We start from the raw sequence: 14,696 nt of genomic DNA, 5'->3' as shown, positions 1-14,696 counted from the left end.
GGGAAAACACCTGCTATGACATCCAACTCAGGATGCAGTTACACTCTAAATTATAGATAAAAGGTGAAGGGTGGGGGTACCAATCACATCTGGAATATAGAGATTTAACAATGGCTGAAAGCTCAAGTCAAGGGAGGACAGAGTCTATCAAGTCTAAATATTAGTATACCCTTCCATTATGGTTAGGGTATCATAGATTTACCAACACAGAGTCTCAGTAAACGAATCAAGTGCAAAGAAAATACAAATGAGGCATTAAGCAGCTCATGATTGAAAGCATGCAACATAACCTGGCATAATTTGACATTAAACAGAGAATTTAAAATATCCTGTCATGCTACATACACACCGGGAACATGTTGTGCATCCAGGAACACGCTGAATGTGGGTTCTTGAACGCACTTTTATCAAATGGACTGCTGCTATCCCATACTAGTGAACGTTGGAAGAGGCTTGGCACGAAATGTTGAAGTGCTGCAAATCTCACGAGTCTTGCTCCCGGCTTCTTCTTTCTTATTGCCGTTTAGATATATGACTGAAAACTGCAATAATTAACGTCGTCTTCATCTTTAATTTTCAAACGGTTGGCATTTGGACTTGGACAGAAGGACGGTACCCATATGTCACCAAATCAGAGTCCCTGATTGGTCCAAGTTTAACTGGTTTAGCTTTCAGCGTGTTCAATGGCTATTCGTTTTGTACATAGATTCCAAAAATGGATTCAAAAACGTGTGTAGCGACACGTGAACATGAAGGGTTTGAACGTGGAAGCCCGAAACACACATATATGCACGTTTACATCGATTTTTCATTGGAAGTGACCGCTTGAACGTGCATTTCCGAGCCTTGCGTGTAAGTGGCATCAGGGAAATGGAAGTGTGAGAGTTTTTCTGCTCTAACTCTGCTGACCAACAGGGTTCTCATGGACCAACAGGCATAGTATAAAGAAAGGGTCACTGATGAGTTTCCAAAGCTAAAATGACTTCATTTTATATGATGGGAGAATCAAACACAGGATTTTAAGAAGTTCAAGATCTAAATAACTTGACTAATCTGACAGAATAACAAAAAAAAGTCTGAAAACCATCACAAGCACTAAAAACATTCTTGTTCAATGTTGATTACCATGAAATTAAAGCAGACATGTTGCATTTCAAGCTTTCATGCTTTATATGCTTGTAACTGAATATGTTATGAGAAAAAAACTAAGACAATAAATACTATTTCTGTGTTTATATACATTTAGACTTTTCTTAGCAAGACTGATTTTTATTTTGACAGAGCCTAAAACTCTCTGTAAATTGACAAAACACAAATTTATTGGTTTGTGATGAGAAGAAATTAAAACGTGATGTAGATTTACTTACGCAGTAAGATCAAAATCTTAACTCATACTGTTTAAGGCGCCTGTAAGGGATGTTTCATACTATTACTTGGGTGTATATTTACAAAAAGAAGATCGTGGGGGTTTGGCGTTGGAGCCTAAAGGGTTGAGGTGTCTGCTTTTCCTCACATACCTGAATCCTTTTTGCTCCCTCTGCCTCCATCCCTATTCTTCTTCAGTACTGCCTTGAACATGTCAAGATTCTTGGAATCCTTCTCTCAGGGCCCCTGGAGTAAAAGAAAAAAGAAAACAAAAGCAAAAAAAAGTTCATCATAAATACAGCCATAAGCAGACTTCCAACCGACCTTAGAGAAATGCTAACAGTAGACTTTGTGCAGGGTGTTTTTCTGGAGACTAGATCAAAATTAAGAATTTGGTATCCGAATAGGCAAACACTGTATTTCCACATTTCATGTTGCTTCGGTGACAAACACGGGAGTTTTCTCAAAGCAATCCAACAGGCCATCGGTGGAGGGAAGCATGGAAAGAATGCTCCAATATTTAAACAGAAAAGAACACGTTCTCTATTTTGTTATGTAGGAAAACACTCGGTCAGATGCCCTAAATTGCACATGTAATTGCCGTTATGTGGATGAACTTTTGTGTTTTCAGTTGATACATATGGCAGCACACAAACCAGCGTGCATTTTAGAATCTTAACAGTTCATTTATACAACATAAACTCAAGGCCTCGCTCGACTGTTCTTGTTGATTTAGAAAATATTCTTAGTCTTTTGGTGGACAATAGTTAAAAAGTATGCTAAAACGGTTAATTGTGTGGGATTCATGGTTTCCAGCCCTCTAAGCGAATTATGGGCTGCTACAGCAAAATGCACTATATTAATAGCAGCGGAGAAATCCTTCCAATGAAAAGAAAAGACTGGTTTCAACCAAATATGGTTATGCCATCTGCAAATAAAACACAGATCTCAACCCTGAAGCCAAGCTCTAAATATCCAGGTCCTCCTGCCGCTGCAGTATGAGGCTATTGATTTGCTCTTTTTTTTTTTTTAAACCTTTGATAGTTTCCGTTGAAACTATTTTCTAAAAGAAATACTTCAATAAGCAAAAATGAGACATAGTTCAAGTTTTATTCTGAAATATTAATGCATAAATATTTTCTTCTAGCTCTAGCATAAAGTGGATTTGTGTTACTCTGGGATTTACATTTCTCAATTCTGGTCAGTTTTTTGTTTTTTTTCTGTTGCATTTAAGCTAGTTTGGGATGTTAACCAGACCCCTTTAAGGTGGCCTCTCAGTGTTACAACACAGGAGTGAAAAGTCCTGCAGAGGCCTGCACGTTTAACAGACATGGGCTGACTGAAGAAGCATCCAATATTCACATTTGACTGTCAGACTGTGCAGACACGCTGTAGTCTTTTATCTGCACCTCAGAAATCCTAAACGCATATCCAAAGCACACCTGATAAATGTGGAAACACACACCAGATCCCAGATGCGGTACCTTGTTGAGACAAGATTTCTTTCAGGAAGTAGAAATTGGACTCTGCAGTGTTTAAAAAAGGTACCTCGGGTTATCTACAAGTTTATTTTCCAGGTCAGATGTCATGTGATATAGTTCAAATCGCTGTGGGTTGAGCAGAAGAAAAGAGCCTCACCTGCTCAATGCCGACATGACACGGGGTTAATGGGGGCATGTGGCTACACCAGAGTCATCTGACAAGCGGCTATACATAGAATGAAAATAAGATTGTTTGTTCTGATTGCCTCAGGAAAGGACGCATTACACATACATTGGATCTTGTTGATTTAAGTCTGCTCTGTCTGGCAGACAGAGGCAAAACCCAAGACACAGACCAGCGTCTCTGCAAGCAAGCTGGTATTTTCCACCCTGCGCTCATCTCTTTGTGCCAACCATCTTCCATCAACCGATTCTACTGATTTCCACACGGTTGGCATAGCAACCCGGAAATTCTCACACTGCGCTGACCTCCAAACTGCTTTATTAAGCTCTGGGTACAAGGGAAACTTTGAAATTCTCATGTGAAGGTCATAATTATCTGTTCTTTTGTTGCCCACTTACTGAACGCAGGAAACAGACTCGGGTCGGTCTGTGAGTTCAAGAAGTTTGACACAATAGAAGTAAGCTAACAAACCTGTGAGGGAGGAAGTGTGGGGAGTAGGTATGCAGGATACCAGCGAGTGTCTGCCACTGTAAACAGAAACGGCTTGTTATTCACACTAATGAGAGTTGCAGAGAAACAACAGTGGAATGGATATTTTTAATGCAACAAGTCCACGAGTTTGACTCGAGTATTTCCTGAATCAATACGAGCCCGGAGAGGCCTGCAAAGGAAATGCATTTTCTCAAACAAAGCCTTGAGTTTTTGTATTCATAATGCCGAACTCTATTCACAGCAGGAGACAGAAATCATTTCAAACAGAGCTACTCATCTGTACTGAGAAGCCAATGTCTAAACAAAATAAGAAGGACTTGAAACTTTAACACCTTATAGCTTCTGCAAGTCTACTTTAATTTTCTGACATTAAAACATTGAAACAATAATTATTTTTTGATGCATTCTAGTAAAACCATCTATTAGTCCCTCTTTAATCCAGGTGAGTAACGCAGTATGTCATGTATAAGTAGGGCTAGGGTAAGGTTTCACATATAAAATATAACAACAATAATTTAAAAACAATCAGTATTTGATTAATAAGTACCAAGAAGATCAATATCAATCCACCAAACCTTTTGATTTTGAATATTTAGTGAATTCTTAGTCTAAGGCTATGTCTGATTTCCCTCACTACTCCTTAACAACTAAAAAACTATATAGTACGGGACTATCTAGTGCCACAGATTTTAAAAGCATTTTGGACACCATGCTCACTAATCTTTTTTTTCTTTGCCAAATATGATGTCACCGAATTCCCAAAGTAAAAACCTCATAAAACAACGTTTCACTGAGGCTATTTAAAAATCCACTGACGATGAAAACTTGGATGGTCTTAAAACCACAAATAAATTAAAATACCCTTTTTTCCACCAAAATTGTTCTAAAGCAGTGCATTGTGGTCTATTTTCATAAACTAGTCAGCATCAATGTGCACCTGTGTTTTGCAGAGACTTCAAAGCTTATAAGAAAAAAAAGGAAACAAATGTATCTGTAATAAAAAAGATACAGAGAAATATAGAAAACAGAAACATGCCAGATTATTTCTTGAATGAGTCTTTAACTTCAGGTTCAGTCTCAGAAAGTTTTTTAAAAGATTGTTTAGAGGAGATTTTTCTGCACTTTTAGACCTGACTAATAGTTCAGACTCACCATAATACTATTAAATTAAATGTAGTCTTAAAAACCCACTACCATGAAAAATTGTGCTCATGACATGATTTATTGGGTGATGGAGGACATTTTAATTTAGATGCAAATTGTATTTTTGAATATTTTTTTATTTAAATCGTTGCGTTTCAGGAGCAGAGGAAAAAAATGGTGTTTGAAAAAGATCATTTTGTTACCTAGAAAAGAATGTTTCAACAGTCTTCCCCACATCTCAGAGGCAAATTTCTAATGAACTCCAGCCGATCTGCAGAAACTAGCCCTAAAGCTTTCATTGTTTGACTTTATCTCACAGGGAGAAACTCACTCATCATGGCAGCTCAAAGAAAAAACAAGTGATGGTACAATTTTGTCCGACAACAGCATAATCATAATTAAAAAATGGCTTAAAAGATGATTGGAGTGGGACTTTAAAAGAAAATTAAATAGCTTGACCAGTTGAACATCATCAGATGGTCCTCTAAACCTGTAGGGAACTTTCTGTTTTGAAAAAACAAACTAGGATTTCTAAGTCAAACTGAAAATGCTGTCTCTCCTCAGCAATAATGACTAATCCTTTTTTTTTATCTCAGGAGTGCAGCTTCAGAAGCATGGAGGCTTATTACACAACACAATCACAGCTCATAATGTAGTTACACCCTAGATTCTGGGAAATGACTAATCTGAAACATTTGACCGATATTCATTTGAGGCAGACAAGTCCCTCTATAACATGGATTTGAGGAGGAAGTCAGTTGTGATGTGTCTTCTTCGTTTTCTCTACTGTTCAGTGCCGTTATACACTTTTAAAATGGTTTCCTATGAAATCTAATACTAACAGAGCAGAAAAATTCATTCAGACTTCTCCAACCTACTCTAAATTCAACATTTGCCTCCTAGAAAGACTGGTATTTGATTAAGGGTGAAACATTAACAAACATGTTTAAAGTCTACAGGAAGTTTGTGCACTGTGTGGTGGTTGAGTTTCTCTTCCCACTAAAGGCACCAAGTCAGGAGGTCAACCAACCAAGTCAGGATCTGAACGGGTTCAAAGAAGAACACAAGCAGAAACACTGCACAATCAGCAGAACAGCTCAGGCTATACGCTATTTAATCTACTGGCTTCAAGAGAGAGTATACTTAAAATCTCTTATAAACTTCTCCTCTGACAAAGCTCTGTTTAGACAAATATGCATGAGCGATGCACATAACACGCACCTGCAAGGGTGACTTCATGCAAGCTGCAGCCCATTCCTCCTACATTCCAAACCTGACATGCACCTGAACCACAGAGGAAATGTCTCCACTAAACCCACGCCAAAGATTTAAACCACAAATACTTTCAATTTAGGTTTTTGATGGTTTTTTTTAAAATAGGCTTTTTGTATTTTATTTTGAAAGTCCAATATGAATTGTGGACATAAAAGCAGACATTTAAGAAAATTAAAGCATGCATTGTCTTTTTCTGAATTATTATTTGTTTACTTCATCCAGTTTGACCGTTCCACAGTAATACTCTAATCTCTCCTTTTGCTTCACAACTGGCTTTCAAACCACCCTTATGCTTTTGAAATCTTCAAGTGTCTTGGATCCTTCCCAACAAATTCCATTTGCATCTCACGTTGAGAAAATCCCTTTGGCAGGCTTTTCTAGAAAGTTTTTCACCAAAGGGAGATTCAAACTCTTGCTTGGTTCACATGGCTACTGTCCCCAAACCATGAGGTGCAACCATTATATCAAACTCAGTGCTACTGCGTCGTGAATGACAGTAAGAGTTAGGTTATTCAAATGAACAACCGCTAGTCCAGTGGGGTGAGATTTCCTTACCACAACAGCATTCCACACACGTTAAAGCTTCAAACGGTCTTGATAATCTGGATTTCCTGTTGGGACCAATTACTCAGTCCCTTCAACAGGACAGAGTCATTATTGTTAGCAGCGGCGACTCGGTCTGTGCTGCGCTTTCTGTCAGGTCACTCGTAACTTTCCCTCCTCAGCCATAACAATGCAGCTCTGATGCCAGCGTCTTTTATTGGCCAACTGGCTGTCGACCATGGGAACCAAGCTCCGCAAAAAGAGTGAGGAGCAGACTCCTGCTGGCTTTTCAATATGATGACTGTTATATAATGCCAACGTCCAACAGCCGACAGTCAAGATGAGTCCAGATCTGGCACACAGCCATGCTAATCCAAGCTTGTGGTTTCAAGATTTGGGGAGTAAGGGGGTGCATGAAATGTTGTCCGATTTGAGGCTGAAGAGCTTCGTATTAACTCACACGGCTGTCAGCAGCAAAGCCTGCTCCACCTGTTGAGCTTATATCAAAAGATCAACACTCAATATTATCCTTCACGCTCCACTGAATCACGGAACTCATCATGTGAGATGAAAGCCAGGAGGAGGGCAGGTTATGAAGATTTCAGACAACAGAGGAAGAGTCAAATCAATGGCTGTGTGCATCCCCAGCCCTGACATTTACATGCACTTTTTTATAAAGTTGGAGACAAAGCATTAAAAAAAAAAAAAGTCAAAATGAAGCAACCTATATGTAGCCAGTGATTCAATTTATGAGGGTTACAGCTGTATCTGGGTTGGTTTCTGTTTTTAAAAACTGCCACATCCAAACAAAACATATAGAGCAAAACCAACACGACCCAAAAGACTTTCAAATGGTACGTAAAACCCAATAAAGCCTCTACAGGTAAACTAAAGGGGATATTACATCACCGTAGTTATTATAATGCTTTATATGTATTTTGGAAGAATATGGCCACTCTGAAGCAGCATGCATACAACCTCGTCTAATACCCATCGTGGACTGTGGTCAATCAACTAATCATTACATCACAAGCGGCTAAAGCTAGGAGCCTGGTCAGACATGTGTCAGCATGAAGACTAAAATATTTGGACTCACAACAGAAAGTCTGTCTGGGTGTGACAAATAAAAAGCCAGGAAGCAAAGCAAATTCTTTCAATCTTCTTTTGATTTATGATTCTAATCACTGCTTTAATGCGTCTGCAAATGTTCTCAGTATAAGAATATGTAAAAAACTAAAAGGGGTTTTAAAAGTTACCTTACAGACTATCACTATCCATCTTTTACTTATTTTAATAACTCAAAGCTATTTTGAAAACTGAGTCCCTTCATTAAGATCAGTAAAACCTGCAGCTGAAACACAAAAAAATGGAAAAAGACAGATATTAAAACTTTGCAACAAAACAGATTTACTGATAATATTACTATTTAATGTCCAAAGGATTCATTTTAGTTTAAAGATCCACTCTGATCCTCTTTTGATCTTTTGTAAAAGCCTTCCCAGGGGTCTTTTAATTATCATTATTCCAAGACATAGTTTCAACAGAGCAGCAGTAATTCATTAGAAATTCACTACAAGCTATTTCAAACAGCATTTTTTGTCTGCTCCTGATTCACAACAATTTCATTGAAGAAATACTAAGAAATGCAAATTCAGGCTTAATTTCCTTTATTTACGTCCTCCATTATAGAAGATCCCATATAGAAGAGAAAAACAACAAAAGTAGCATATTCTTCTGAGTGGGTCTTTAAGCCACTGTTTTGTGATACGGTTGAAAAACTCCAGGTTAAAATATTCCAGATCTTGGCTCCTATAACGGAATGATGTGAGTGTTTTTTCTCTCACTGGGGGTTCTTGGTCTCCACTGAAAGCTCCTCTCAGTGACACCTGAGTTGCAGCACTCATGGATCACTAACTCAAAAGTGAGACTACTTGTGAATTTAAAAATGTTTATTTCATATGAGAAACGAGAAAATGTTAATGACATTTGCAGAGATTCTGAGTCTAATTTGATGGAAGCAGACGGAAATTGTACAAACCAATTTAAAGATTTCTAAATAGCTGGAATCAATTTTCTTAGCTGGCCAAACTTAAACTTCCATAAACGTATTCTCTGATTGGAGTTGATTTTGGTGTATTTTGATAAAATTACTGTCTGTACGTTTGGATGTTAATCAAAATCGTATTAAAGTTGTTGAACAATTTGAAGTTAAGCAGTTGAACCCGGAGACAATTTTCTTCAGGGCTTTTAAGGTTAATTATTAAACAAATTTGGTTTTTGTTTGTTCATTTTGGAAAGAAGCAGTTATTAACAGCATCAGACAAATTAAAAATAAATACATTTAAAAACATAGAAAACAAAATTACATAAAAAAGAGGGCCAAATTTGACCCTGTGGGTTCTCCAGGGTTAACCCTACTGTGAAACATGGACTACTGCAGTTGTTTCTTGAACACTTTTGCTGCTTCAGCAGGTGTCTTTGTTGAGGCAATAACTGCATCATCCACAAACAGTTGATACTCTACCTCAGTGCAAATGTTTGTCAGTTGTTAATGTAAAAACCATTAACTGTATATGAGAACTGGACTGAGGGATCCCTCCCTCCTTGGGTTCCAACTAGGAAGTACCACCTGGCTCTAAAACATCGACTTCTATTGAGAAATAAACAGCTATTACTGAGTCATTATATTTGCCAGAATAACCATTTTGGCTCTGCTAGTTTTTTTAACATGTTCTTCCTAATCCTATAATTTCATTATAGTTTTTCTCAAATTATAAACTGACTAATCCGATGACTCGATAAAAGTATGTTGAGCCTGCTAAGCCCCATGTCAAACGTTGAATGCGTTTGATTGACAGACTTAGGGAAATCTCTGACGACGTCTGGCTCCAACATGGCGACATCCATATCGTTAAAAAACAGAGACTGAATTGACTTTATTTGGTTGGAGCAGGCACTAAGCCACTTTCTATGAGTGACGTCAAACTCACTCGGCCCACATCTCATACAGGCAATGGTGAAGACAAAAACTTATGGGGCCCAAAACTGATCCATGTGGAACATCACTTTTAACTTGATGACAATATATTCCCATTATTTTTCATTGCATCTGAAGTTCTCAACAAGGTTTAAGACAATTTTTATTTTTTCCAAGTTTATTTTAAAAAGTCTTTTGGTTAAAAGTTTCAAGGGCAATTCTTAAAACCGAAAAAAAAAGTCTTCCAACTACTTTCCCCACACCTAGATAATTTCTGTTCTTTTCAGCTGAATATTTTGGCCAAAATCTGAATCACTTTAGATTAATAATTTAGGTAAATCTGGGTTGTTCTGCTATTATTTTTTTGTAGGATTTTTGTTAGAGCAGGAAGAATTTAAATTGGTTTGTAGTTGTAAGTCTTTAGGGGATCTGACCTAAAAAGAGTTTTATCAGACCTTGTTAGGGAGTCTGTGGAAATGCCTCCCTAGTAACAGACATCAAGACATCAATTAAATGAATTACAGGCTTTACATTTGGCTCTTAAAGAAAACTGGTATGAAATCTAAATACATATTTTGACTTGGAATATTTTATGTTTCAAACCAGTTTCTGTTAACATAGATTCATTTACTTTTTTTTTTAACTTAGATTGTTTTTTTTTTCAATCAAATAAACTGATTTTCTCTTATTTTTGCCATAATTCAATATTTTGTCAATACAGTTCCACTATTTATGCGAATAACAACTTTTATTTAACAAACATGATACTTAAATAATTAAATCAGTAATAAATAAATTCATAGACTGAAATAAATAATAAAATGTTAAATCTAAATTGAATGAATTGGTCTATTTGACAGAGACACCAAGGACAAAAACCACATAGAATATTTGGAAAACATAACATATACTGTTATTCGTGTTGTTTTAGGGCAGCAAAAACTCGTTTTTGATTGGATTAATACAATTAAAATCTAACTATTAGTCTAAAAAGGAAAACATGTTCTTTATGTAGATGTAAATTGAAATATTTTCAATATCTAGTGACCAGTTCAGAAATACAAAAATAAAAATGCTGATTTAATGATTGAAAATCATTTTTAGAAAGACTTAGATGGAAGGATATTTGTAAACACGAAAGCACTTCTAATCAGCAATAAATTCTTTATTACAGCTTCTTTTAATCTTTATTTTAATCTTTTATGAGTTAAGATAACCAAAAGTAACTTTCTAGATGGCAAATATATAAACAAATAAAGCCTTAAACTAGTAAATAAAAAAGTGAAATTGAGTTAGACACACATACACAATGTTTTTAAAACAATAAATAGCTAAATAAATAAATACATTTACAAAAGACATATATGTTTAAAAAGGACATGATGGGCTTCTACCAATCTTTACCAACTTAATATTGTTTTGGGTTTTTTTTCGCGATAGGAGTGGGAAAAGTTCAAACGGCTTGCCGTAGAGCTCCATGGGCATGTCCCAACATTCCTCCCGAAAACTTAAACTGACTGTAACATCTCCATCTACTTTTCCGAGAACAAACCCCCGCCTTCACGCTCTCACTGCTTCTACACACACAACATGTGGAAGTTTCTGGAGGTCTTACCTGCCAAATGTCATGGATAAACCAGCGCTAAGAAAAGTTTTCCCAGACCGTAGCGCGTTACTTCCACACGGACTCAATCCTCAATTGATTTGTCCACGGTAGACTTCAGAACCCAAGACTCCTCCCCCTTCTCACGTAGCCACTCCCACCCATGAGGTTCTCTGGTGGGAGGAGCTTGCGAGCAAACTGCAGTCATCCTATTTACACAGAAAATAAACCACGCGATATGAAAGCGAAAAATCAGCTGAAATGATGAGGCTTTGTTTGTTTTTCATTTATTAAATTGACAATTAATTCTCCAACGACTCAAAATGACTTAATATTTGTGGTCACCTGTTCTCCCTACCATGACAAAGGTGGATAAAGGTGGAGAGAATTTCATGTAATCCATGGACACCAGTGAAGATCACAAATCATTGAAGAAAAAAGGTTTAGCGCACTGTCTAGTGGGTCTAGATGACCCCACTCCCAATGATAAAGTGCCTAGGATAGCACAAGGGATAGTACACTTGAGTATGGGTATACTACAGACCATGTGCATGCAGTGAAGGATGTAAAGTAACTTATTTAGACTGAATTGGAACATTTCAAGCTAACAGAATACTGTATTATGTAAAAGTAAACTTCAAGTATGCTACCTCATAGGTTAAGTATACTTGTAGTACACCTAAATAGACTTATTTTTGCCAAGGGATTGGATGCACCATTTAACCACTGCCTTTTTATTTTTAAGATAAAAGCTGTTTTAGTGGATTGAGTAAAATAAACTTAAAAAAAATATTACACATTTCAAATAAGCTTTTTTTTACTACATTAAGTCTAACCAGTTGTTCAAAGCTTTTGCATGAGGGATCTAGTTTAAACGTTTATTTGTTTTAAAATAAATGTATAAAACATCGGTGAACACAGTAAAATGTTTTACTAGTAACTTCCCATGCAGAACTGGGCTGTTGGCCAGCGAAACACTAGTCTACGGCGACCCCATGAGGCACCAGAATGTCCTGCAACATGAATCAAATTGCTCTCCCATCCTTCAGTGATGGGCAGCATGATGCAGCGCTTCATCAGCAGAGCGGTCAGTGAGGCTCCTCAGATGGATGCGTGACCACGGCGAGATGCACCATGCTGCAGGTCAAAGCGGTGTCCACTGCTCCAACTGAGCAGAGGAGGACCCCTCGCACAGATGGCATCGAAAGGCACGCGAGAACAGCGTGAGGGCCACAGAGAACTGAAGGTCAGCTCTTTGTGTTTGCAAACCCATCAATGTGCACTTTTCTTGGCAAAGACAACGCCATTTGTTGATTTCCTGATGCGAAAGGCGAGGGGTCGCTTTCACAACAAACACACTTATGGCTTGCACATTTGGTACGAGTCAGTGGTCTTTAACCCCGGTCAATAGTTACTGTCCTACTTTTCCAACAAACTCAGGCTTAGTTACAGATTCCGGTCACTGAAAAGCTGGAGTCACCTGATCCAGCTGATCAGGGCCAACGAATAGTGACTCTTAATGACTGAAGTTATGGACCACTAGTAAATGTACTGAAAAGTTTATTACCGCAAGACAAATGGCCATAATGTCAATCTACCACTTGGCTATTTTCCAGCTCTTCTTGATGCAGATTCCCTGAATCAGGTGTGCAGTCATTATAGAAGAACATGGAAACACCTGAGTCAGCAGCAAGAGGGGAAGGGAAAGGTGGAAATCAGGCACAGTAGTCCTCAAAGAGTAGGGCTGTGCTGACCTGCTCAAAGGGTTATAGTCTCAAAGTGTACCAAAAAAAAAAAAAAAACCTGTTTGGATTTTGTTAAAACCATGTACTCCTAAGCAAGTCTGCTTCATAGTTTTTAACCCTTGGTGGCTTGAAAACCAGAACCATCACTTCATTATTAAATTATTTCTTCCAGTTAAAGTTCATGCCAATAAAAATAAAACTTAATCTGAGAAACCAAGTTTGGTTTGAAGGTTTAAGTAAAAAACAAAAACACCTTAGCTTAAATTCAGGGATGTGCTACCACCTAGTGGACATTTCTGGTAAATAGCAAAGTTTTATTACACAAGTCCTTTCTTTTTATTTCTTTATTTTTGTTCATTGTCAACCAGTACAAAAACATGCATAGATTTGTGGAATTAATCTTTAACTCGCTTTATATTTTGCAATTCTCTGGAAGTTTACATATTTTTTTTACCATCTTTATTTAGCAAAAATAAATTTAGATAGCAGGAAATAGAATTAACATTTGTTGACAGAAGTCATCATAAACAAACAATTTAGATTTTTTTCTCTTCTTTTACACAAGTACATGCTGAAGAAATTCCCTTCACCCCCATCAATACCCTGCAAACATTACAGTTCCCCTTAAGAGCTTTTGTTTGCATCTCACAGCTGATTTCACACAGCTGTCTTTGCCTTTCTGGAAGCCACTTCACCATTTCCTGGGCTGCTGAATGAAAAAGCTCCGAGGGCAGTGGGGCTTCTCCACAGCAGGGCACATCTTGCTATGTCTCACACTCACTGGCGTCTCTGGAAAGTTGTGGCTCAGCTGTGGGGACACAAATATATGTTATATACACACAAACCTATGTGGTCTCTGCAGGAAAAAACAAAACAGGCTTCCTTCACCTTGTCAAGAGATCCTGTCAGGAGGATTCCAACTTGTTGCATCCTGTTGGGGGTTGCCAGAGACCTGCTACACAGGTTTTGATTTGTTCCACTTAATGAACATGTAAACAGATTTAACCTAGATGCAAGTCTAAATAGAAGCACATACCTGGGTTTATGATCGGCCTTTTTTGAGTCCTTCTCTGGAGTCACGTGGGTGGCACCCTCCTCCACGCCCTTCTTAACCACCCTTTTACCTCCAGCTTTAACTTTAGACACAAAACAGGAGTCGTTTCGGTTATCCAGTAAGGATTTGTTTAAAAAGTTAATTTTTTGAAAAACAAACTAAAAAATTACATTTAAAAAAATCGAATCGCGCTGACGGGATAAAATAGTCGGATTGGTGGCGCTAAACTCAACTGACGCAGCAAGAAATACCTTCATGGGGCAAAGAGTCATACACAATAAATTGTTTTTTAAAAATGTGCAAAACATCGAGCGAGAGTTTACTACTTGCAAAAACGGATGCTCCTTTTTTTGGGGCGGAGCAATAAGAGAACAAAAACAACCCTCCGTATGGATGGAGATTAAAACAAAAAACAACCCGACGAAGAAAAGCTAATGATGAACGAAGCAATAATAATCGTCGTGTGGAAATAAAAGTCGTCTACCTGCAGGACGGTGACCCCCTTTAAGCAAAGGGCTCTCTTTCGGTCCGTATTTGGGGAGCTGCTGCACCATTTTCGAAAACTTTCCGCTGCAAATCAACGATGTGACGCGCATGCGCCCACTGTTGTTTTTATCCTCAAACGCTGGTGACGCCCCGCGAGGCCACAGGAAGTACACCGCAAGACACGCCCCCTGCTCACAATCTGTGTTTTCGAACAGACGCAGGGGATTTACCAAGAACACCAAACAGTCCAGTAAACAGAGTTAATGGTTGATTATTAAGCACAAACGTGTAAAGTTACAAAAATGACTGTTAGTTTTTAATAAGAAAAACTCCCAAAAAAACTATTAT

General features: G+C 37.8%; 2 protein-coding genes across 5 annotated transcripts in view; both read right to left on the bottom strand.

Annotated features, from left to right (window-relative positions):
• Nucleotides 1-11,179, bottom strand: part of tanc1 (tetratricopeptide repeat, ankyrin repeat and coiled-coil containing 1) — a 110,756-nt gene extending 99,577 nt beyond the window's left edge. For 2 of the 3 annotated variants that reach the window (XM_020713038.2, XM_023950780.1), the window contains exons 1-3: nucleotides 11,076-11,172; nucleotides 3,502-3,557; nucleotides 1,518-1,611 (exon numbers count right to left, since the gene is read on the bottom strand). In XM_020713038.2, the coding sequence (XP_020568697.2) occupies nucleotides 1,518-1,578 (61 nt within the window). In that variant the 5' untranslated portion in view covers nucleotides 1,579-1,611; nucleotides 3,502-3,557; nucleotides 11,076-11,172. Of the gene's footprint in view, nucleotides 1-1,517; nucleotides 1,612-3,501; nucleotides 3,558-11,075 lie in introns of all 3 variants that reach the window. The other variant, XM_023950779.1, reaches the window with a different exon arrangement.
• A 1,958-nt stretch (nucleotides 11,180-13,137) lies between these two features.
• dapl1 (death associated protein like 1) lies at nucleotides 13,138-14,484 on the bottom strand. 2 transcript variants are annotated; one of them, XM_011489729.3, is made up of 4 exons: nucleotides 14,347-14,484; nucleotides 13,845-13,944; nucleotides 13,697-13,763; nucleotides 13,138-13,616 (listed from the first exon to the last, which is right to left on the bottom strand). In XM_011489729.3, exons 1-4 carry the CDS (start codon nucleotides 14,456-14,458, stop codon nucleotides 13,500-13,502), a joined length of 396 nt encoding a protein of 131 aa, XP_011488031.3. In that variant the 5' UTR covers nucleotides 14,459-14,484; the 3' UTR covers nucleotides 13,138-13,499. The 2 variants fall into 2 exon arrangements, with proteins under 2 accessions (XP_011488031.3, XP_023806797.1); XM_023951029.1 differs by having other exon boundaries at nucleotides 13,697-13,760; nucleotides 14,347-14,479.
• Nucleotides 14,485-14,696: the final 212 nt, after the last annotated feature.

Source organism: Oryzias latipes, chromosome 21 (genome assembly GCF_002234675.1).
Source record: "Oryzias latipes chromosome 21, ASM223467v1".
Taxonomy (NCBI): domain Eukaryota; kingdom Metazoa; phylum Chordata; class Actinopteri; order Beloniformes; family Adrianichthyidae; genus Oryzias; species Oryzias latipes.
This window is presented reverse-complemented; position numbering and strand designations above follow the sequence as displayed.